At 40.1% G+C, this 26,776-nt stretch overlaps 1 protein-coding gene across 2 annotated transcripts; it reads left to right on the forward strand.

Annotated features, from left to right (window-relative positions):
• cfdp1 (craniofacial development protein 1) lies at positions 1 to 24,655 on the forward strand. 2 transcript variants are annotated; one of them, XM_039809248.1, is made up of 8 exons: positions 1 to 172; positions 287 to 369; positions 3,310 to 3,436; positions 9,626 to 9,860; positions 10,277 to 10,386; positions 17,706 to 17,840; positions 21,007 to 21,165; positions 23,686 to 24,655. In XM_039809248.1, exons 2-8 carry the CDS (start codon positions 300 to 302, stop codon positions 23,774 to 23,776), a joined length of 927 nt encoding a protein of 308 aa, XP_039665182.1. In that variant the 5' UTR covers positions 1 to 172; positions 287 to 299; the 3' UTR covers positions 23,777 to 24,655. The 2 variants fall into 2 exon arrangements, with proteins under 2 accessions (XP_039665182.1, XP_039665181.1); XM_039809247.1 differs by having other exon boundaries at positions 1 to 369.
• The last annotated feature ends 2,121 nt before the right edge of the window (positions 24,656 to 26,776 follow it).

The following is a 26,776-nucleotide window of genomic DNA, read 5'->3' on the forward strand; positions in this document are numbered from 1 at the left end:
GCCTTTGAGCTTGCCGTCGCCGCCACAGGACGTCCTCATTGCAAGAAACGTTACACTAGTACCCCGTTTTATACATTTCGCACACTGGATTAGATTTTATTTATTACAGAATTAAAAGAGCAACATTTAAGCTATATTATTGTTAGTAAGGAGGCTTTTGAAGACAGTTGGGGTAACGTTTGTAATGTTGTGAGAGCAGTAATTAAGCTAACGTTTGTAAGAAACACAGGCGGCGGCGCCTTGTAGCGTTAGCCCTTTTTTAATTTACCTCTCTAATGGTCTGAAGGTTTTCCTCCAAAATGATGAACTATTCCGACTACGACTCTGACGGATACTCGTCTAATGAAGATGCAGACTACGTCCCGTCAGGTGAGGAGGGCGTTTAAAAGCAGCGCTAAAGTAACGACTGTACAAAGGAAACCTCGCATGGAGAGTAATGTTAGGCTAACGTTACTTCTCGTGGGTGTACGTTAAGTGCTCGTGTGCTGTAGCTTAGTTAAAGCATTTGTCACATAATATGACTAACATTAGGTAAGCATTACACATGATAAACTAGCTAGCATTACATTGTAGAAGACTCATGATGGTATAACACCTTGCTTGCGTTAGAGACTGCAGAAGTGTGTAAAGAGAACATGTATTGGTGAACAAATGTATCGCGAACGTTCCACAGCTCGATGAACACAAAACAATAACTCTTCTGCTAAGTTGATATACGTGTTGTTTGTTATATGCGTTTATTACCGTGATTAGATTCACTCACACATTGTTTAACATGTATTACAAACTGTTCTTGATTCAGCTCACTCAGCTATCAGTTGTGGACATTTGCATGTAACGTCAATTACGCACCAAATAAAACCGCTTAATAAGTGAAGGCTGATCATTATTTGTGATAAATTAGATGTAGACAGTGGAAATGCTGGATTGGTAGTTGCTCGGTGGCCACTTTATAGCTAGGCTACATCTCTGCAATCAACAACAATTGCATTTCATTTCATTCATTCATGTAATGTTATTTGTATGACAATTTAATTATGTTAAAGGGGGTGTTTTACTGGTTGGGGTTAGGCTTCCTATTCACAGACATGATGGGGGTTGAATGTAAACGCCTCCTGTACTAGGGCTGTAAATCACAGGTTTTATCATGATACATATTATATTGATTCTTCGATACTTACTGATATCTTAAATTTTTGTCACAATACGACTTGGATCCGATTCAGGAACTTGCGATCAATATGAGACAGAGTTACATTTATATCAACTCAAAACAGTAACTGAAATATGATTTGTCAGTTTTATAACTGAGCCCTTCCGGTAATTTAAATTAGTTTTTTTTCTTCTTTTTAATAAAAAGAATAAATATGAAGTCGGAATCTAAACTAATGGGTCATTTTACAGATGATATGAATCGATATTTTCACTTTGCATCAATAATGTTGGATCCTGGATCTTTGAATCGATAAATGGAGCCAGATCCATGTATCCTTACACCCCTATCCAATACATCACATCACTAACCATGACCCTTAATTCTAAAATATATATTAACATTGTATTAACTCTGGTGCATCCCTTTAGAAAAGTTGCTCTGATACCCTAAGAGGACAAAACTGTCCTCGTAAAAAACACTGCCATAAAATTAAATATTATTATTATTTCCCTCTTTCGCTGAGTTAAATCCTTTAACCTACTTCAGTCCTGGTCATAACGACCAAATATTCTTTTTATTATAATAATTTTAACCCTTTAAATGACAATTTGTTAACATTATGCCACTGTTGTTGTTTTCTTTTATTATAAAAAAAAAACCTCACACAAATGTAATTATTTTCTGTATACCAAATGCTAGAGGGGAATTTTTCAGTGTGGCACATGTCAATGAGTAGCAACAGCATTGATTTTGATGCATATTTAGTCTCATATCTCAATATCGATATAATATTGTTATATTGCCCTGCCCCAATTGCATCACAGTGACTATGTTTACATGCACACCAATATTCCACAATTATTCCAGAATATGACAATATTCCGAATTTGATTCAGGTCATGTAAACAGCATTGGATATTCCGAATAAGGCCTTGTTTCTGAATTTAGCATTGGGATTAAGACGTGTGATATGTCGGTATTATTCAGTTTTTTCTTTCGATTTTTTTATTTTTTTACTGCAGTTTGTGACTGCATCTTGCCTAGGGCTGGGCGATATTACAAATATCACATATCACAAATCAAATATCACGATATTCTTGACCAAATACCTCGATATCGATATTGCAGCGATATTCTAAGGTTGACAATTGGTGTTTAACACAATATCTTCACACTTAGATTTTAGATAAATAATCATCAGTAACGTGGACATAATGTCTAAGTGGGGAAAAGGCAAATAATAGAACAGCTAGAACAGTCTGGTAAGTTCAGAAAAGTACATAACTTTACTGTAATGCAGCCTTTAAAACCAGGAAAAGACAACACTTATGTCATATCACGATATCACTATATCCAAAATCTAAGACGATATCTTGTCTCATATCACGATATCGATATAATATCGATATATTGCCCAGCCCTAATCTTGCCCGTTTATGGCTTATGTCCCAGATATACTAGCTTTTTAAAAATACGTAGACAAGCGGCAGCGTGAACGGCATTGTTTACATACTTGCCTGCGTACTTTGCGTATATGTGGAGGATTACATTTTTATCCACCGGTCAGAGCCTTATCATCCCGGCCGACACCGGAAGATATTCCTGGGCTGAGTGTAGAACGGCTGCTGACCTGCCTGTCAGATGACATACTGTCCCCACGTTCATGTGCTGAATTGCATCTTACGGACACGTATCGTTAATTTCGGACGACGTCCACAACCTAGGCACCAAAGGAACGCAGGATACGCGTAGCAGCCATCCTATGTACGCAAACCCGTAGTTAAAAGCAAGTAAATCTGGGCCTTCACGGTCAGCTCTGTGCGTTGCTATGGTTACTGTACACAAACCAAGCAGCCAACAGTTTGCAGGGCTGCGGTAGAGATGCATAGCCAAAATAAAAGAAGGAGAAACGCAGCATCAACATCGCGCCAACCTTTTTAATTACAGTGGTTGAAGGAAGGAAATCGAGAGGCTGTGTTTGCAAGGTCTCACAGCTACATGTAAACGGGAAAATTAGAGGCATATTCACTTTCATTAACCTTGTTAACAGCTTAGTCGGAATATCGTCTTTTTCGCAATTAGGGCAAACCGCGGCGTATTATGTGCATGTCCACGTAGTCATTGCCACGGCGTCCTGTTGTCCTTCTCTTCAGATGATAACCTCAGTGAGGATGACATCAATGAGTGTGAAAAGGAAGAGCCTCTCCTCGAGGGCGACGATGTTCCGCACCCTGACAACGGCAGCAAGAAGAAGAGGAAGAAAAAGGACATCGGTGTGAGGTGAGATGCTTGAAAGAATATCATTTGAATTGAAATATTATTACACCTATATTAGGGCTGTTGAAATGAATCATTGCATCGCGATGTGGACCTGGAACCCGCATCGATGCACTGATACACCATAATCAATTATTGCCAAATGATGCAACTTGTTGATTTCCGGTCGCTGCTTTCTTTGTTTCTGCCTTTTGTCTGCTCTCTGCTGTGTTCAGACTCCGCTACATTCAGGAAGGGTCTTTTTTTAAGAAACGATACAATAAAAAGGGCAGTTCATATATATCAGACCGCTTGAATTTGTTGATGAAAACCATGTGTAGTAATATATAATAATATTGAGGAGGTGAAGCATCATGATGCATCGCGTTATCAATTTGAATCGCTGACAGGATAATCCTTATTGAATTGAATCGTGAGACCGGTGAAGATACATACCCCCACTATATATATAAAACTGTATATCTTTGGAGCTATCTGCAAGCTCCTGAAACAAGGCTACAAAACAATAGGGTTGGGTATTGTTTGGGTTTTTTCCAATACAGGTGCTAAAGCAGGGCGACCAAAATTTGTAAGGGTGCGACTAAGATGTTTCCTAGGTCGCACCAGTGCACCTAACGTCCTCGCATCCGCTGCCTCTCCACGAACGAAGCGATGTAATTTATATCGATATGGTTTAATGTTGCGTTACATGACCCATTCCTTCTGTAAAGCCGTGCCTGTGTTTGGATCTCTCCTCCGTGCAGCCCCCATTCACTCACACAGGGCTCATGGAGAGACACAGCGCTGGTCCAAACTGCTGACATTTGTCTATAGTTTTAATTGTTATTAACACAGCTGTATATTGTTAAGTATGAGAGGGAAACCTGTATTGGTACCAGTGTTTCCGCTGGTAACTCTCTGTTATTGCTGCCGCCACGGTGAAAAACACATTAGAAGTTATTAAATACTAACTTCAGTTGGTTGAGTAATAGCGTGTAAGATGGAGCCTGCTGGATCATAGTTCATAAAAATGCAGCGCAGTGACGATACAGACATTTCATAGTCTACACAAGACTGGTGTAACGCCGCTGACCCGCCAAGGCGAATTCGACCGGTGCTGGACCCATTCATAATAAGTCAACCGTCACTCTGTGAGGAGCGTACGTTTCAGTCCATCGCACTCCCCCTCTGTTTCCCCCTCTCTCCCTCTGTCTCCCTATGTCTCCCCCTCTCTCCCTCTGTCTCCCTATGTCTCCCCCTCTCTCCCTCTGTCTCCCTATGTCTCCCCCTCTCTCCCTCTTCTCACTATGTCTCCCCCTCTCTCCCTCTGTCTCCCTCCTATGTCTCCCTCTCCTCTGTCTCACTATGTCTCCCCTCTCTCCCTCTGTCTCACTATGTCTCCCTCCCTCTGTCTCATTGGTGTTTTTTTTTTAAATTTCGGCCTTTATTTTGATAGGAAACTGAAGACAAAAGGAGAGAGACGGGAATACATGCAGGAAAGGGCGCAGGTGAGGAACCTCTATATTTACCAACTGAGCTATATATATATATATATATATATATATATATATATATATATATATATATATATATATATATATATATATATATACATAGCTGTATATTTTCAAACTGGTAAAGGAAACCCTGTCTTTTTATTTTATTTTAATAACAATCTGTTTTAATAAAAGAGCTTGTGAAAAGTGGCTTTGACTTAAAACTGAACATTTATCCCACTTTGTAAAAAAATACAGAGCTATATATCGTGTATCTCCATTCAGCGTTAACGGCGACGCGAGGAAAAATGTGGGTGCACCTAAATTTTGTGCGCACTAAGTTAGTCTGAAGCCCTGTAAAGCGATACTTAAAATGGTGCCGGTGCCTAAACCAATACTTTTTTTATTTTTTTAAGAAATAAAAAGAAGAGCACTAAACAACAGTAAACTGCCTGTAAACGACAAAAACAACCACCAGATGGGAAAAGGGTATTTTACAATGACTTTGAATGCACCACCAATAGCTTAGGCTACCAGTTTCAAGTGAACGCACTCAGGGCTAGATTTATCAAGCCGTTTGCGCCTGTTTCCAGGCGCTAATTGGTTGCAAAGACGGACGTAACCGAGGCGGGCTATTTACAAACAGGGCGCACTTGGGTAAAATCGCAGATTGTCTGCCACATGAGCGAGAAGAGACAAGTTGCGCTTTCAATATGCGTTCTTGGGAGGGACGTGGGGAAAGTGGGAGTTCCACCCAAAAAGGTGGGAGGATAAGCGCAAAGTGCACCTAATTATATATTCCGTGGTATTTAGAAAGACTGTCAGTAGGAGCGCGCCTCTATTCCGCCTCTTAAAAGCAGGTCTAAACCAGCCGCAGTCGAGTTTCCTCGTAGACCTTTATGTCGCTGGTGAAATGGCAACAGTAATTTGAGCAAGATGAAGACATAGGCGAGGCTGAAAATATTTTTAACACAAGAATCACACTTCGTCAGTGAACACAACATCATTTAGCGTTACAGATCAAGCAGCCATGCAATATTAGAGTTACTGGAAAATAATCAAAGATGAAATTGAATCTCCCACTCAGCGTTCACATCCCATTCCAGCAGCTGTTAAAGTCCTCGCTACATTACAAATATTGGCATCAGGATCATTTCAAACAGTCATAGCATCAGCAGTGGGAATATCGCAGTCTGCACTCAGCCGTATCATAGCACCAGTACCGCTTTGCTACAGCGCAATCTACGGTCTAGTGGGCGGAGAAAGACGCTGATTGCCTGATGGGTGTCAGGGTTGATAAATACTACGCAAAATGTGGAAGCATAGCGTGCGCTATTACCGAACTCGCATAAACAGACGCAGCGCAAACTGCCCTAGTGTTAGTAAATTAGGCCCTCAGTGTTGTTTTTCGGGCCGCTGCACACTGTTACTTCCCGTGGTTTGAATCCTCGACAGTGAAATTCATTCACACTTTACACCATTTAGCTGTCAGCATTTAAACCATGTTTGATCCAGCTACTAGCTAACGGTAGGCCAACGTTACCTGCTGCCAAGTGTAGTGTTAACTAGCATCACATGTAGCGATGTTTCTGTTGCCACTAACGTCCGTTTCGGAGCATTGGAGAGCAGAGCAGGCATTTAAGTGGCACCGAAATGAGGCACCGAAATCCACGTTGCTACTCGGTCCGGTAGATACCGGTCGTTAAGGCACCGGTGCTGTATTAGTACCGGGTTTTGGTACCCAGATGGAGTGTCCTACAAGTAGCCTACTGTAAGGTTGAGGATGGCCTTATGCAATATTTACACTGCTCTATTCCAGTAGATAAATGTATTTCTTGGCAATGAAATAATTTTTTTTCATAAACTGAAATACTAATGATGCAACAAGACAGGGTGAAAAGAGGAGCTGCAGCAATGTGCAGTACAACAAAAATATGGTGTTTTTTGAAACTTAAACCATGTAAACCTATTCTGGTACAACCTTAAAATACAATTATGAACCTGAAAATAAGCATAATATGTCTGCTTTAACACCTGACTTGACTCCTGTACCTGCAAAGAGTTGATTAATGAGGCAATTTATATTAAGTTGGATAAAATGTATTTTCCCCTGCATTGCAATTTCATGATTTTATAGAGAGATGGGGTCCTGTAGATTAACATCATGTGTATATATACACAATACTCATCTGCATTTAATATTGTTGTCACCTCCCTCCAAAAAAACACCAATATGGTTTGGAAATATAAACCCTGTCATTATAATTGAAAACAGCAGTGTTATTGTTGTAGTTGTAATGCAATATCATATAAATGTAAAAACACAGCACATTGACCTCAGGATAATTGATAACTTTCATAGTTTCTGTGAAAATGTTTGATGAGTATTTAGGTGATAGTATGAGGTTTTGTAGTGTTGAAATTTAAAAATAAATTAAAAACAAAACAATTCTAGAAGTCTTTAGTTCTTAAAGACAAGAGTTCTAAAAAGTAAATTCCAGTGACATACTGACATAAGCTTATGTATCACAAAAAATCATAACATTTATTTCTATGTAAGGATATACAAACAGCCAGCAATAATAACAGACCTAAGAAATGAGCACTTTGAAGTGCAGAGAAATTATTAAGGTGACAAAGTTTTTACTACATCCACAAAGAATAAACAAAGGAATGCATCAGAACAATCCTAAAGTACAATACTCTTGAGTTACTAAGAAACTTTCTAATTATAAATGTATATTTTAATGATTGAGGGTAAGGTACTTAAGGTATTTTCTTTTACTGGGGACATTAGTCCTATTAAATGTGCAAAGTTAACCAAACGTGAGATAAAACTGCACTTCAAATGTTGGCTAATAATAAAAAGGTGAAATGGGAGAGTATAATTAATGGTTTATAGGATAGTACTGGTAAGGTACTCCAATTTGACACTACTGAATGATAGACATTTACATTTCATTAATGTGATGTCCCCCAAACTTTACTCACTCTAAACACTAAATACATTTTAGATAATAGGTTACAATGTATTACTATGAGAATTGTAATACACTATGATCCCTGAAAAATGTCAGAGTAAACAGCAATTATTATAGTATGTAAGTATTATGATACTTGACCTTAAGTCACTATAAAATTATTTTTAATGAGTCATGATTATTGTTATAAAACATTATGGATATTTACGAGTGCTTATAACTCTAATTATACAGTGCTTCAAGCACATTATGCATTATATGTATGTTTTTATAATGCATTATAGACATGGGCGTCGTAGAAATTGTTACCGATATGGTATATATTTTATAAAATCTGGGTCCACCAAGTATTTCTCATTTTTCTGTGATAAATCTGTTGTTCTAAAGCATTGTTGACAGTTAAAAAAAACGGTATATGACACGGTTATAAGGACTATTTATAATCTGATTGAATCAGATTATAAATACGCGCGTCTGTGGTTCGCATGACAAGGTTTTCTGTTCTATGGTCGACAGGTGCTAAATAATAAAAGCACCAAGAACAAGTGAGAGAGAGAAAATGCAAGACAGAAAGTACATGAGTGGTGGAGGATGAGAAGAAAAACATGGGAGAAGGAAACACAGGAAGGAAGAGGGCAAGACTTATGAAGAGAAAAGTGCAGCTTGTTCAACTCTGAAACTAAACATCACTTCCTCCTCTGAAAGTCCTTCCTTTGTTTAGGTGATCTCTCCTTCACTCTTCATACCTTCTCCCTGCTACTGTTGGAGATCAGTGCCAAGCAATAGAGCTCTTCTGATTATGGAAGAGAGCGCAGGTTTGGAGACAGGGAGGGAAAAGCAGCACTGTAGGGCATGACGGATGGTTTGTTGGTATTGTGTGTCTTGTGTATGAATAAAAACCAAGGCCTGTAAAATATTTCTGTTCAAATCCTATGTCTTCATATTTTAGCCCTTGAAAGTATTTCAGTTTTACAGCCTGAAAATCACATTATCTGGGATCATTTATTCATAGGCAGCCCAAACTTTGTAGGGTGGAAGACAAACATGTCAATATGACTGAACCATTACAAGTTTGTACGGCATGACCTAGATTTGGAAAAAAAAGTGTGAAAAGACTGAAATTAAGGGTAGCATAAACTTTGCGCAAAATCTAAGGGGGTGCACATACTGTTTTCCTGGATTTTGACCCAGAATGACCCAGCTGCATGTCATTTGGCTCAGACCCCCCCACTCAGTGCTCCTCTCCATAGCTGTCTTGCTGTATGTTATGTTAGGAACCATGAAGAGAAGGTGATAATTCAGGGTTAGTGAAGTGAACCTGTCGAGGGATTTTGTTTGGGTTAATTGTTTTTACATTGACTCAGGCAGGTTAGATAGCAAGCAAAGTCTATATTTTGAAAAATAAAACTTTTGTTTTGCTTAAATATCTGATTCTTCTGCTATTACGAAACACAATTTTGGCTGTTTATAGCATTATGTCTTTTAATGTGACAAAAACACTAAATAATAATTTTGACTATGTATTGGTATATATATTTTACGGTGGTGTAAGTTGCTGGAAAAAGCTTTAAAATGGACCTTGAAAGTGCTTGAAAAGTGCTTGAATTTGATCTTGGAAAAGGCGTACAAACCCTGAATCTAATCTTAATACCTTAATTACCTTCATTTTAAATAAAAAAAAGATGATGTGAATGACGACGGCCTTTATTCTCTGGTATCTTTGAAACAATCCTCAGAAAGAGGAAGAAAGGAGTTCTGAAAGTAGACGGGGAAGAGAAGGACGGCGGTGGAGCAGACGAGGCGCAGCCGGCGCCGCAGGACGAGGTGCAACCGAAACTCCCCGGGGGGCGGCAGGAGGACGATGAAAGCCAGAAGAAGAAATCCGATGACCTCTGGGCGAGTTTCCTGTCTGACGTTGGATCCAGACCCAAAGACCCCCCACCTGCCTCGCAGTCCAGCACCACACCCAAGGTAATATGTTGCAAAGTAAGATGTTGCTGTGTTCTACACAAGGGTGTCAAACATACGGCCCTAGGGCCCCGAACTGGGTTCAATCCAACCCGTGATGACTTGGCAAAGTGTGAAATTGAGAAAATTGTGAAGTAATTCAAATTTTGCAATATTCCCATTTGTCCACTGGGCGGCGTGCTGTCTTAATAGAGCTCAACAGTGAAAGTAGGGCTGGGCAATCTATGGATATTATATCGCACATCGATATATGAGGCTAGATATCGTCTTGTATTTTGGATATCGTAACATCATAATATGAAACGCTACTGCAAACAAAACAATATTTAAAGCATTACATATCAAAGCCACGGTATTTTCTGTGTGTGTCTGTCATCCTTGTCCCTCCCTCAGACTGATTCTTTTGTTTTTATCCTCAGGATGATTCCTCACTATTGAAGCTTGCTCCTTTGAGTTCAGAAACAAAAGCATCAGAACCTGCTAAAGTCACCATCACACAAGTGTTTGACTTCGCTGGAGAAGAAGTTAGGTATGCCTCTGGACCATCACACACATTTGCTGACAGTTTGACTGTTGACTTTTTATTTTTTATTTTTATTTTTTTTGGAAGACAGGCAACACAAGGGCCACTAAGATGTAAAAACAAGCTCACAGTTAAGGTGAAACCTACCTGAAATATAATGTAGCAGATACATTAGGTAGAGTTTTACAGCGAATACGAGTTCCTGACATTCTATAATCTTTCTCTATCCAATTATATCCCAAAGTGTATAAACCATTTTCACATTGAGCAGTAGGTGGTGCTACACACACACACACACACACACACACACACACACACACACACACAAACACCACACACATATATATATATATATATATATATATATATATATATATATATATATATATATATATATATATATATATATATATATATATATATATATACACACACACACACACACACACACACACACACACACACACACACACACACACACACACACATATTAAGGTTATAAAAACACCATCACAATCATCAACAGTAGGGCTGAATGAATGGTTATCTTCATGGTGGATTATTTTCTGGATGAATGGATTACGTGTTTGGTCTCTAAAATGTCAGAAAATGGTGAAAATGTGGATCAGTGTTTCCCAAAAAAGCCCAATATGACGTCCTCAAATGTCTTGTTTTGTCCACAACTCAAAGATCTTCAGTTCCCTGTCACAGAGGAGAGAAGAAACTAGAATATAATTACATTTAAAGTGATGGTTCGGAGTAATTCACCCTAGGGTCCTTTGCACCATGACCTTGAGCCAAACACCCCCCCAGAAGCTTTTTCCATCTGGGTCTTACATTGGGAGAGTTAGTGTAGAGTAGCGTTATCAGCTGAATAGCTTAGCACAGGGTTACGACTACGTTTGTATCTCAGTAATTACCCCATTATTATAATGCCGAAATGATACTAAACGTCTACAAGTAGTACAAATAGGTTATGCACTCATAAAAGCGATGTATTGGAAAGTTTGTAAGTACACCAGAAGTTTATGTAAATAACACTTGCCTGCTGGCTTCTGCTCTCTGCTGTTGTTGTTGCTGCTGTAAGACGAGTGCGCTTAGGCGCCGTCTACAAATTACAACAACCGAAAAGAGATGCAACAAAAATATTTATTAATTTAACTTTTTTTAAGTAAGTGCTGTAGTATAACTAGCAGGAGACAAGTAATAATTGAGGTAAGTTTGGAGACATTACCTTATTTAATCATTGAATTAATAAATATTTTTGTTGTAACTCTTTTCGGTGTAGTAATTTGTAGACGGCCCTAAGCATCTGCCTAACTGCAGGTAGCAGCAGCAGCAGCAACAGAGAGCAGAAGAGAGCAGGCAAGTGTTCATAAACTTCTGGTGTACTTACAAACTTTCCAATCCATCGTTTTATGAGAGCATAACCTATTTGTACTACTTGTAGACGTTATCATTTCGGGCATTATTAGTGGGGTAACTTACGAGATACAAACGTGGGTCCATTAGTCCCTGCGCTAAGCTATTCAGCTGATAACGCTACTCTACGCTAACTCTCCCAATGTTAGACCCAGGTGAAAAAAGCTTCTGGGGGGGTGTTTGGCTCGAGGTCATGGTGCAAAGGACCCTAGGGTTAATTACTCCGAACCATCACTTTAACAAGCTGACCTCACAGATGTTTTACTTTTTGACTCAAACCAATAAGCGATTAACAAAATGCGATTTATAATAATATAATAATAGTTGACAATTAATCGATTCATCTTTGCAGCTCTAATCTAGACTGGGTAAACCCAGCCCGATCTGCCGGCAATTTGATTTCGCCCTGCAGCTCAGGCTGGAAATCCTACGTTTATCTGTCCTGCTTCCATTACAAATCTGCGGGGACCAATCGCAAACTGGCTCATCCACCTGGCGCGCTATTGGCGGGTTTAACACGATGACGATAGAGAAGCGACGGCAAGCAGCTTTTTGTTTAAACATGACGTCCACCCAAGCGCAGCAACCCGTTGATGCCGCCGTTTTAAAGGTCCCATGGCATGAAAATTTCACTTGATGAGGTTTTTTAACATTAATATGTGTTCCCCCAGTCTGCCTATGGTCCCCCAGTGGCTAGAAATGGTGATAGGTGTAAACCGAGCCCTGGGTATCCTGCTCTGCCTTTGAGAAAATGAAAGCTCAGATGGACCAATCAGGAATCTTCTCCTTATGAGGTCATAAGGAGCAAGGTTACCTCCCCTTTCTCTGCTTTGCCCGCCCAGAGAATTTGGCCCACCCATGAGAGAGAGACATCATGGCTTGAAAACAAGCGAAGCATGGCAGTTGGTCAAGACCCCCCGCCACTGCTCTCCCCCCCCCCCTCTCTCTCTCCTCCTCAATAGCTACAGACAGAAATGGCATATCCTAAGGAAAGCTCATTGGGGACTGGCTCTAGTGGCTGTAATTCTGCACCAAGTCTGAATTTCGGGAAAGAGACTTCAGATACAGAGGAACTTCAGATACAGTATTAGGGGACCACTAAGGCCTATATAAAAGAGACTTCAGATACAGTATTAGGGGACCACTAAGGCCTATATAAAAGAGACTTCAGATACAGTATTAGGGGACCACTAAGGCCTATATAAAAGAGACTTCAGATACAGTATTAGGGGACCACTAAGGCCTATATAAAAGAGACTTCAGATACAGTATTAGGGGACCACTAAGGTCTATATAAAAGAGACTTCAGATACAGTATTAGGGGACCACTAAGGTCTATATAAAAGAGACTTCAGATACAGTATTAGGGGACCACTAAGGCCTATATAAAAGGCTGGCCTAATTTACCAGCTAGCCCCGCTGATGGCCAAAAGAATGGAGCTCACCGTGTGTGTGTGTGTGTGTGTGTGTGTGTGTGTGTGTGTGTGTGTGTGTGTGTGTGTGTGTGTGTGTGTGTGTGTGTGTGTGTAAGTACATCCCCTGGATCGTTGGTCTGATTGGTTGAAGGACTATCCAATTGCGTACAGAGTCATTTGAACTATGCCCGTTGATCACGCCTCTTGTGCAGTAGAAAATACAGAGCAGACTCCCCAGACTAATGTTCAATCTTAAAAAGATTGAGCTTGGTCTGGTGATAGCCAGACTAGCTCTAATCAGCATGTTGTTCATTCTGTCTGCTCATAGGCTGTCATGAACATTTTCAGATGTACAATCAGCCTCAGCAGCATGTTTAAATCTGAATCAGACAGCATTTATTGCCAGTAAGTCACACTTACATGGAATTTACCCTTGGTATTCGGTGCATACATAAAAAACAAACGCATTGAACATTAATAAGAATTAAGAAAATACTGAAACAGAAAACAAATGTTTACAAAATAGCTGTTTAGCAGAGAAAAAGGAGGCCCAACAGGTTGAGTGCAGAATGTAAAAAGTATATAGTATGTGCAATGGGCAGATGTATAGTCCAGGATGAAGGTTAGTAAATCAGACCTTTACAAGTGACCCGACAATGTAGACAAGGCAGCTTTATTTGAATAGCACATTTAAGCAACAGGGCAATTCAAAGTGTTTTACATAAAACAATATAAAGCAGTTAAAAGCAATAGAAAATCTAAAAACAGATAATATAAAATTTTGTGACGCTAGTATGGGACAATGTATAAGCTGTTGCTGTATACACGTAATCCACCCGTAATCCTTGCCGTTCCCAGAACGATTACTTTAATTCTCATTATATGCTTACATAGATTGTCATACAGTTCCAATTTTCAACAGTGTAACTTCAGTAACAGTTAAAAATATAAAAACAGATGAAATACAGTAAAGTTACCGTGTAGTATAAGAAATTAACAATTATTTAAAGAAAGGCAGCATCAAAAAGAAAGGTCTTCAGCCTTGATTTAAATGAACTGAGAGTTGCGGCTGACCTGCATTTTTCTGGGAGTTTGTTCCAGATATGTGGCGCATAAAAACTGAACGCTGCTTCCCCCGGTTTAGTTCTGACTCTGGGGCGGTAATAACCTGAATTACATGTCATGTGTTGAACAGAACCCGAGGAGTTATCGCACACAAACGGCCGAGTGTTGCCCATAAAAACGGTCTAATTATTCCTGTGTAGGATGAGCGTACTGTACATCACACGGACAGCCACGCCCCTGCAGCCTGAGAGGATGCTAGTTATGTGGAGTAAGTAATGTCCCATCCTAAAAGTGTATGTTTTGAGTGGTCTTTATTCAGAAAGCAGTTATGATCCTGGCTATAATTCATCCGATTGGTTATGCATGCAGCTGTGTGCTCTGTAATTACAGAAAGCATAAGATTAGTATAACGAGGATGGTGGTAGCCTAAATGCTGCCGCTGGCTCTAATGTGTGATGGGAGCATTGTAGACACTTTTTGACTCAACATTGATTTTTCAATGATGTTGGCAATTGGTTCCAAACAGTAGAGAGCATCCAGGCGAGGCAGCTGTTGCCCTCACGTTTTTTCAGTTTTTTTGCCCTTGGGACTCGGGATATCTTTCTCCTGCCTGGGATGAGACTCGCCCTCACTGTGTGCTCTGTGTAATTATGGCTGCATGTAGTTAGCATACATAACAGGGAAAGGCTTTCAGTGCCGCCATGATGGATGCAAGTGGTTGTGGAGTCTGTGCAGCGCTGATGTTTCCCAGAGGATGAGGCGGTTGTTCCTGTTATAGCCTCCATATCTAACCCCATAGTGAGACACGGACGTGTGTCTGTCTGTCTCTGTCTGTCTGTGTGTGTGTGTGTGTGTGTGTGTGTGTGTGTGTGTGTGTGTGTGTGTGTGTGTGTGTGTGTGTGTGTGTGTGTGTGTGTGTGTGTGTGTGTGTGTGTGTGTGTGTGTGTGTGTGTGTGTGTGTGTGTGTGTGTGTGTGTGTCCTTTTATATAGTATAGTGTGTGTTTAGTATAGCTGTATTTATTCATTTATTTGTTTTACTTTTTGAACCCAAAGATTCAGATGCAGCAGGGGCTCAGCAGCTGTGTAGATTAGATGTGTATTGATAGATCTTGTGGATAAAAAGGAAGCTGTTTCTGTATATTTGTATTCTATTATGTGTTAAGAAAAGTGCACATTAACCAACATTTGAATTAGGGCTGCAAGATATGGAGATAATCTGCGTTACGCTGTTAAATATCGTGATAACGATATTACATGTGATAAATAGAGATATTAAAGTGTTCTCAGTTCTGTGGCTTTCAGTATGCTGCTAACATGCCACAAACTGCTTGTTGGATTTCAAACATGGAAGGAAGTCATTTCCAACATTCTTTTATTGAACACTGAATTGAATATAGGCACCACTAAAAAAAAGTGACAGTTACATTTTGAAGTGCAGTTTTCAACTGATATTTCTTTTAACTAACACAAAGAAAGTCTTGTGCGATATGTCGCAGCCTTTCACAATGTGTTTATTGCACCAGTTGATATCGCGGTGACGATTAAAAAAAACTATATATTGTGCAGCCCTTATTTGAATGTACATTTTATATTTATATATATATATATATATATATATATATATATATATATATATATATATATAGTATTTTTTTTATATATGTTATGTATTATTTATATTTTTTTGTTTAGTAATATATTATATTATTTATATATATATTTTTTTATTTTATATATATATATATATTTTATTATATATATAATGTATATGTTATATATATTATTATGTGTATATATATATATATGTGTGTAATATATATGTGTATATGTATATATATATATATATATGTATATATATATGTATATATATATGTATATGTATATATATATGTATATATATATATGTGTATATATATTAATGTGTGTTATATATTTATGTGTGTTATATGTGTATATATATATATATATATATATATATATATATATATATATATATATATATATATATATATGTATGTGTGTATATATGTGTGTATATATATATGTATATATATATATATGTGTGTATATATATATGTGTGTATATATATATGTGTGTATATATATGTATGTGTATATATATATATATATATATATATATATATGTGTATGTATGTGTATATATAATATATATGTATACTAGTTTACTTGGTATAATAAAATGCTGTATCAGTTTCTTCCAGGCCTATTCAAACAGTTTTATGCATCCATAAGCAAATTTCCTCTCAATGCTCATAATGAGGATGATAAAGGTTAAATGAACCCTTGAGGGAAATCAGCCAAAGAATCTGAAAATATCCGGTGGGCTTCCACTGATAGAGAACGATAGGGATATGCATTTGCATTTAATTTGGCTCCGATTTATGTGCGTATGTATGTAATTTGGAGCATAATAGGATACTAAACAGTGCTGCGGGTGTCTCAGCAGCCACAGCAATGAGAAGGAAGCACAGGATAAGTTCAGGTAGGATGAAGGTTAAATAAGAATAAAACATAAAAACAAGAATCACAATAGGGGTAAGATAAATGCTAAACTGCTGGTCCTGGGTGTCTGCACCACATCACTGAAATGACTGAGCATAAAAATACATAAAATCATTGTACAGTGAATATGCAAATGAATATATAAGTACAGTCTGTCAACAATGAGTGCAATGTACAACTAACTTTGTTTTATTGGTGATCAAAGTGCGGTACTAGTGTGAGCAGTGAACACACATATTAAGCAAACAACACCGTAACTCACTGAAACCAGAGACATGATGGTGTAAATAAAGCAGACATATCAGCTTAGATGGATACAATGCAAATTATGTGTGTATGTTTACTGGCGAGCATGTGTCTTGAATGTTTGATGTGTCAGTGTGCCGTGTGAGTGGTTAATGGTAGGGCCGCACAATTAATCACAAATTTATCGATATTGCAACATGGACTAATGCAAAATGCAATCACTTAAAGATCCTATCCTACAGGCTAAATCCTCGCAAAAGTCGCACTATAATCCTTTTAATTTAAATATTTTTCAATGAAAATAAGAATAATGATACAAAAAAGATCTTTCCACCCAATATCGTGAGTCATCTTGCAATTGCAATGTCGGTCAAAATAATCACAATTAGAGCAGCCCTAGCAAATGGGTGTCGGATGTCAAATGTCTAATGATAATAACACAACCAAACCAAACAGTCCTGACCTGGCCACTGTCTAAAGAGGAGATAGCTGGACCGAGTCCCCTTCTGACCAGTTTTTGTTTACCAAGAGGTTTCCAGTGTTGTGAAAGGCTAGCATCAGCGCCGTCTAATATACTAGGTGTTTGAAAGCGTACGCTTTAGCAGTGTTTCCATACAGAGTTTAGCACGTTGTGTGTCTGTCTCCTCTGTCAGGGTGGAAAAAGTGGTGTCAGCAGACTCCAGAGAAGCTAAGAGTTATCTGAAGAGTCAGAACACCAAACAGGAGGGAAGTGGAGATGAGACGGAGGAGGCCTCATCACCCCGACAGCCACCTCCTCCTGGCCCCAGGTACGCACACACCTCTGCACAGAACATTCACACACACTCCAACATGTACAAGTTAGGATTAGAATGATCATGTTTTGGCAAACCGGTGTTGTAAACGCTGCCACAAAGCAGCTTCAGGGCGTGCGTGCGTGCGTGCGTGCGTGCGTGCGTGCGTGCATTCTTTATCTAGCTCTTTTAATATATTTTGTTGCCATCATTTGCAATAATTTGGAGATGTGAACATCTTCCCTCCAAAACCCCAGACAGGAAACAGGAAATCATCTCCCAACAGACAGGATTTATCTCAGCTGTGTGTGTGTGTGTGTGTGTGTGTGTGTGTGTGTGTGTGTGTGTGTGTGTGTGTGTGTGTGTGTGTGTGTGTGTGTGTGTGTGTGTGTGTGTGTGTGTGTGTGAGAGACAGGAAAGAGCCATCAGCACCACTCCTTCATTAACCTTGTACACACAGAACAGTGTTTTGTTATGGTATGATAAAAGTAGGTCTAATGTTCTATTTGTGTGTGTGTGTGTGTGTGTGTGTGTGTGTGTGTGTGTGTGTGTGTGTGTGTGTGTGTGTGTGTGTGTGTGTGTGTGTGCGTGCGCAACAGGAAAGAGCCATCAGCACCACTCCCTGATTACCTCATTAACCATGTACACACAGAACAGGGTTTATAGAGTTCTACAGTCAGAGATGGAGAACCAAGAGTTTTGACTGATACTGTGAATCCAGTTTGGAATTTTGGCCTTTGGTTGAGCTTCACGGCGTGAGCGAACCAAGCATCAACAAACTGCAATTTAAATGCATCACTATGAGCCTCTCATGGCTGTGTGTGTAATTGTGGAATACCGAAATGACCGGTGTCTAAATGGTTCACAGTAATTAACAGCGTCTGTATCCAGTCGCGCGGCAGTAAATGAAACGCTCAGCGCGCTGTGGTCTCCAGTGGAACGTCATTATGCTTTCACAAAATGATTAATAGCTTTTTCTAGACACTTTTTTTCATACTGTATAAAGCACTTACTAACTCATGTATACCACAGAATGTAAACCATAATGAGAGCAGTGATGGGAGAGACCAGCCGTGATAAGAGAAGCAAATTGTGATCATAGGCAAGCTGAAAAACAAAAAATCATTCTTAACATTCTAACTCTTCTGAATCAAATTTTTTGTATATATATACTTTATATATATATTTTCAATGGAAGGCACTAAAGTGCTAAACACACCTGTTCCTTATTGTTGTGACATTTAAACCCCATCTCCTTAAATCCATCCAGTATGCGCAGGCCCACCAAATCAGGAAGAATCCTACCAATAAGAGGAAGGTTTGTGTACCCGCGCAGGTGCACATACATTTCAAGAATATGGACTAGCTGTGGTCACCTGTTATGTCACACGTGCACAACAAATTTATACTACTGCTCTTCCACTTGTCTGTAATTTGCCGTGGCTGATGCAGCTAGTTCTGGATGTCTCAAAACAAACATATGCTCTATACCAGCGCTTCTCAAACTCTGGACCAAGGTCCACATCCAGACCAAACTGCAAGTAAATCCGGACCCAATAAATACCTTGTGTTATGAAAAATGTCTATTGATCAATTCATTGTTAGTAATGAATATACACGGAAAAAACCCGAAACCCCCAACAAAAGCGTTACAAAAACCAAAAACCAAAAAAATGATGAAAAAATTAAACGGTACAAAAGTTGAGCAGGAAAACGGAGAACCTAACTTGAATGTATGTTGTTTCAAAGTTAAAAGTGAGTTGATTAAATGTTATTTTGTTATTGCCAATCATATAGGATGTCTGACCTGGAATAAAAATCTGATGCGGAACTTTGAGTGAAACTTTTGAGAACGCCTGCTCTATACAGTATATATGTAACTGAAGTATCTGCCTCCACTTATAAGAGAACACCAAGAAAACACACTGGGACTTAAGACTTTCTTAATAAAACTATAGACCCAATCACAGAGCTTGTTTCCAAGAACTTCTGGTAGAAACCAGGCGTCCCGTACGTACACTTTAATGCTGCTGAGCAAACAGGACGAGGAACAACTGGATCTACTCTCATCTCCTTCATCTAAAATGCATGTTTGATGCTTTCACATGTCAACACTTTGACTAGCGTTAGCTTGGAGAGCTAATTTACCTGTTGGGCCGCAGACTAAAGAAACTGACACCAACCAAACTATCAGTCAGTCTGACTGACCGGCGGTGACATGTTGCTGTTTCTAACGCTAGATTTGGTTCATCAAAGACGCTAACAAAGCTACACAGGCAGAAGATAAGACAGCAGAGAGCACAGATAGGTGGGACCTCCTTGTTAACCTGATATCTTCAAACGTTACAGTTAGGGCTGAAAATGACAACAGAAAGAAACTAGTTTGCAGATTTCATATATCTCCTCGATTCAAATCGGCGGCCAGTTGTCTACCTGGAAGAGTTAAAGCTTTAGTGCGTAACTTTTTGATATTAATGAACGTCTGCTACATTCAAGCCATTGCCAAATGAGCTGCTACAAAGCTAATTAAGCCTGTCAGCGCCACACAACTCTCTCTGTATTTCTCAGTATGGCTATGTTCAGAGGATTGTGGCGTCCGGCAACTATCGCGCGCCGAAAAACGAGCAAAGATAATGACCTCTTCTGAAGGGTCCATCATGTTTTTTTAATCCTCTGTGTCTTTTTGGCTACTAGCAACTGCATGGAGGAGGGGATATCATGCGGACACGCCAACAGTGTTGTTGTCATTACTTAGAATTCCTCATGGGGGCGACAGAAACTACACACTATAGCTTCAAGCTCATACATTTTCATCAACTCCTTTCTTTTTAGCTGAACTTGCAGTCTCTGCCTGCTGCATACAGTCACAAGGCTGCAGGACTACGTTCTAATGTTCTAATAGCTGATACTAAAATACTCTCTTTCATAGACAAGATGTAACTCCATGTTTTTCTTACTTGATGAATACATTTGTCACAGCTGGTCTTAGTGATGTGCTGCTGTTTGTCCTGTGCATTTTGGAACATTTCCTACTTTGCTCATCTGATATATAGATTGTACAGACTTAGAACAGAAACAGGAGCAACATCCTTCACCACAAAGTTTGTGCTGCCGTGTGTAGCAGAAGCGTGCTTCGGCTACGATACTGTGTCACCTAAGGTCTCCCATCTTGTGTCTGTAGTGCCAAGCGGCCGGCAGGCGTGTCGGGCATCCTGGGTCGCATCGGGGCGAAGAAGCAGAAGATGAGCACGCTGGAGAAGTCTAAGATGGACTGGGATGCCTTTAAATCAGAGGAGGGCATCACTGAGGAGCTGGCCATCCACAACAGAGGCAGAGAGGGGTAAGAGACAGTCAGACCACTGGGGCAGGGCCAGTTTGCTGCCTGACATATAATAAATATTTCACCTGTTTCCAACTGAAACACATTGTTGGGGTAAAACCTCTACATTAACCCCAGCCCAACCCAACATCGGGCTTTATCCCAATCTTAAAACACATAATACACAGACTGGAGATCAGTCGAGGATTTAAGCGTGATTTATGGTTCGCGGAGCCTCCACGCAGAGCTTTCTTGTGCGTGGGTGTGTGCATCGAGCTGGCGTGTGTGTGGGGAATGTGTGGTAGAGTGAGGGAGAAGTGAGAGAGTGATGGTGATTATCTTCAGAGTGAGTAGTGACTCTAGAGTCCTAGTGAGAGAAACAAAGTGTCTCCCCTGTTCTTTCTGACCACGGTAGGAAATCTGGAGCAGGAGAAGTTAACCCTCTCCTTGATTCCATGTTGTTTATGGAGAAGGAGAACCAGGAAATGAGTCGGGGGGGGGGATGCAACGCTGCCAAGACACGACGTGCGTCGCCGAGAGATTTTTCGAGAGGTGCACGTCAGGCTACGACGTAGGGTCTGGCGTAGGGCCGTGTCTCCCTACGTACGTAGCCACGGTGTAGATTTTACGCAGAAGTATAAATCACGCTTTTGTGTTGTTGGATTTAAATTCAGTCAGAGTCAATTCGATCCTCACAGTCAGTGTTCTCAATGTTTTACAGGAAAACGTGCAGTTTAAAAATAAAAGTTTAAAATTTAAAATCTCCCCTCCCACCACCTTGAGTTACCCACTGAAAATGAAGAGTGAATGTCTGTCTGAAAAGAGAAAGAACTTTGAATGACTGAATCATGGAATGGAACATGCAGCAGTTGTGTGTTCCTACAGAAAATGAAGTTGTGAATGTTCCCTGTATAATAAAAAATAATTTGAATGACCGGTATTATGTAAACGTAATAAGCTTTAGAATAACTTGTGTATAAATTATAGAATTTATATTGTTAGAAAAATTCAATTATGAAATTAATGTTTTATAAAATGTTAAAATGTGAATTTATATATATATATATATATATATATATATATATTATATATATATATATATATATATATATATATATATATATATATATATATATATATATATATATATATTTGTGTTTTTTGAGTCTGGAATAGAGGATTGTATATCCTGTACCAGAAATCTTTTCAACAAATGTGTTGGGAATGGGTCCAAAATTAAAAAAATGTATCCACCAGCCAAATGGTTGTACCAACCTCAATAGATTACCATTGTTTTTTTGGCTGCTGAGTGAAGCAAATCTACCAGCCACTTGTATATTTTACCAGCATTTGGCTGGTAAATGGTGCTAATTTTGGACCTTTACTGTAGTAAAGATTGTTAAAACTGAATATAGTTATTTTCCAAATAAGCGGTTTGTCTATCACTCATTTGCTGAGAACTGACCAACCCTGAACTCTCCCTGCCATATACAGTATACTATATATTAGAGTAGTAATAATTATTTAGAAATGTGTTTTGCTAATTCACAGTAATCAAACGGCATCAAATCCATCGAACACGATAGAAATAACAATAAGAAAATAATAAGAAACTGCGGTGCAGAAATGCCAATGTGTTTTGAAACAGTGTTTTGGGGTTCAGTCTGTTGAAAGAAATAAAGGTCTGAAGAGGCTTCCTGCAACTCGTTTCACATCGAGAAAAGCAAAAGAGTTTGACATCCCAAAGCTGCCACTCTTTATTACCAACAGCTCACTGTGTGTCTAATCTTCTTCAGTACTTGAATGGTGTGGCTATATGCAGTCATAGCTCAGCGATAAATCAATATAATGCTGATAATGTGAATATCCCATATCATCTTAGATTTAATCATCGTAATGTCTAGCATGTAATATCTAATAATTGTAATGGCTACAGTGTATGTCTGGTCACACCAGAAACTGGCATGTCAAAATGAAATGTGAGTACTTACAGGGCTGGATGGCAGGCTACTGTAGCTGATGGGCTAACTGCAAGCATGCTAGCGCTGGCCAGCCACAATGGCCTGGCAGGCTGGCTGGCCTGCTAACTGACAGTTAATGTCAGTTAATGTCCAGCTTGTGTACGAGCTTGAGACGGAGAACCAACAGCTGTTTTCTCTGTTTGTCTCTTTAATTATAAAGGAGTAGCTGGAAAACAGTGTAAATGGAGGGAAGCAGTGTTCCATAGGAGGAATCATGCTATAGTCACAAAACCACACACACACACACACACACACACACACACACACACACACACACACACACACACACACACACACACACACAGTCTGTAGGGGAAAAGTTGTGTGACTGCTTCCTATGCTGAAGTGGAAAGGTCTTAATTGTATATTCAGTGTGTGTTTGTTATGTTATGATAAAAGTAGGTCTAATGTTCTCTTTCTCTCTGTGTGTGTGTGTGTGTGTGTGTGTGTGTGTGTGTGTGTGTGTGTGTGTGTGTGTGTGTGTGTGTGTGTGTGTGTGTGTGTGTGTGTGTGTGTTTAGGTATGTGGAGCGGAAGAACTTCTTGGAGCGTGTCGACCACCGCCAGTTTGAGTTAGAAAAAGCAGTGCGACAGAGCAACATGAAACAATGACACAGACTGTCGGCACGCACACACACACACACACACACACACACACACACACACACACAGTGGAACAGATGTTTAGACTCCTGTATCTCTCTCCCTCTCTAATGACAGAGTGCTGAGGCTCCAGTCTATTCCAGGATGGGGTATTAATAGGCTGAGTTTGTGGTGCGATGGGGTGTTGAGTGTTCCTGTACTTCCATCCTTGTGAGAACCAATTAGAGTTTCAAACCTCCACACTAACGGCATTTTTGGGGAAGTGAGGTCACTCTTGCCTGTCCTACTTCCTGACAGACTGGCTGATTTAGGAGCAGGACTTAGTTTCAAGTTTAAAGAAGAATTCCGGTTTGTACACACTAACTTGTCTTATTTTTGTAGTTTTGTCCATTGTTTCTATCCGGTTTTTATAACATCATACTCACCAAGGTACAGCAACTGCTGAGATCTGGGACCACAGTGACCGGTCAGAAACAACACAAGCAGCCAGATGATTAGGACCTGGTTGAGGTTAGTTAGGGCGGTGAGCCGAGTGACTTTTCCTTTGAAGGTTCACATCTAGACCCCGTTTGCACCTGGCGTTAACGTGATCTGGATACCTTAAGGCTAATTCAGAACAAAGATTTGCGACGAGACAAAACGGTTGCAGAAACGTTGCAGCGGCCTGTCTGAGTCGAGCGGCCCTGGGTCAAACACAAGCCAGCCCAGTGGTGTAGTCTAATGTATTATAGTGGGTATACTGTGCCGTATATGGGCCAGAATCTGCCTTTGGGGGAGGGTGGGCCATATCACAGTGGAGGGTCTGGGTGTCCTCCCCCAGGGAAGTTTTGAGCATCAACGACTTCATTTCCTATATTCGGATAAAAAAATGTGCACCAATTTACGGTGGAAATCCCTTTATGTGAAGAAGAAAAACAGATGAAAATTCAAAGTATGTCAAAAATATAATGCAAAGTATGTTGTTGCGTGTCATTGGGCATTTTTAAGTGGGTATATGGAAATCCTGGAGCTTTCTTAGTGGCTATACTGCATATACCTGCGTATCACGTAGACTACCCCACTGAGCCAGCCGATGGTGTCGCTGCAACTCAGCTAGTCGAGTCGCCGGTTTTAGAAGGTAGGGCACGTCACCTGTTTCAACAGCAAATCAGCTCCTAGCAGGTAAACTAGTCAAGTCTGGTGGCAGAGTTTTTGAACGGAGGCTCCGCAAACGCCCGGGAGCACGTGTGTGGTGGAGCAGGCTAGAGAGTGACTGAAGAGAGGGAGAGGCGTTAGAACGAAGCAGAGAATTTAGAGAAATAAAACCATTTCATCTCTACTAGAACTGCAGCTGCAGCAAGTATCTCACTATCACTATCCTTATTCGTATTTTAAGACGCTGCAAATGATATCCAGCTACAAAAAAGGCTCAAAATGTGGACGTTAGAACGGTGGGGATGAAACGCCGTCTTGTCTCGTCGCATTGCTGTAAACTGGCAGCTTTCAGAACGCTGCAGACCGGCGCATTGCAAGTAGGGTTGGACATCGTTTAGATTTTAACAATGCCGATTCTTCCTTTGCGATTCCGATTCTTTGAGGGGTGGAGCTGAAACGGGTCACATGCCTATTTTCACAAATAAGAGGAAAGTTTTATTTGATTCAGTGGTGGTTTGCAGTTTTACAGCTTTTTCAACGTAAAATAAAGCCAGACCAGAGCGATGCTTACTGTGCTCCAAGGCTGAAACGCAGCAAGCACCTGGCCGGTTCGGAAAACAAAACTTGCTCATATTAAATTTGGAAGCGATGATCGGATTTGGAACCAAATCCTCCAAACGATTCCAATAAAGAAACGATTCTACTGGAATCGGTTCTCGATGCCCAATCCTTATTGCAAGTAGCTGCAGGTTCCAGCTCGTCTCATCGCAAATCTTCGGTCTGAACTGGACTTTACATGCATCAGAGATACACCTTGCAATCAGAACGTATCCGCTCTCAACCAGGTGTAACTCTCATCTACACAGTATAGCGTCATGTGGGAAAAACCCAAGTTGAAAGGTCCCCTATAACTGCGCCTCTTCCTGCTATCTGAAGCCGCCTGTCACGCAGGCTGCAGGCGCTACCTTCCTCTGAAAAGGACAAACCAGTAGATCCATACAGCAGCAGCAGCAGCGCGTGTCGAGTCTGGAGACTCTGGAGGGACCACTACCATGTGCAGGACAGAGGGGGAAGCCAAGCGAACATTAGCCCTGTTAGCAAGGCTACCAAAAAGTACATGTCGTAGCAGTCCCACGAGAGGATCGCCTGCCCCGACCTCAGACGCTGCCCGCTCCACCTACCTTGTGTGCATCCAATTAGGGTGAGGGCAGAATGACCAGAGCACTTGTAAATACCTGGTGTAAACGTACCGGCCTGGGACCAGATGTTACCCAGATGCAGATCACATGTTCACACTGGGTAGAGGCTTCCCTGTTCTTTCACACAGAAGCTGAACCATAATAAGGCTTATAAATAATTTCACTTTTTACTTTGAGAAATCATGTCTTTTCTCTCTCTGTTTCATTAGCGTTAACAACCGTTGCTATGCAGAAGACTGCAGTCAGTGCTGTCCAACCAGACTTCTAGCATATTCTGAACACTTTTTTGCTCTAAACGAGAACCGAGCCTCACACCACACACTGGATTGATCCCAAACGGAACCAGAAATTTAAAAGTGAAAATACAATACCTATTGTTAAATTGATCCAATGAGTTCTACAAAGCTGCTTGGCAAAAGAATGGGAGGTACTCTGGTATCTCATGTTGAAGAGAAAGGGCTGCCCCCCCTCTGGGTCAACGAGTCGACTGAACGGTCGTTTTGGTCCCAGTCGACTTAACATTTCTTTAATCCGTTACTCCTTTTTTATGCTTATTCATGCTAAATGATTCATTTCTGAGACATTTGTGAGCACATCTCTGGTAAACACGTTTCACATGGTGCTTTTGGATGACTCTTCGTAGAGAAACTCAGTTCTACAGATGGTAAACGCACTG

Source organism: Perca fluviatilis, chromosome 8 (genome assembly GCF_010015445.1).
Source record: "Perca fluviatilis chromosome 8, GENO_Pfluv_1.0, whole genome shotgun sequence".
Taxonomy (NCBI): domain Eukaryota; kingdom Metazoa; phylum Chordata; class Actinopteri; order Perciformes; family Percidae; genus Perca; species Perca fluviatilis.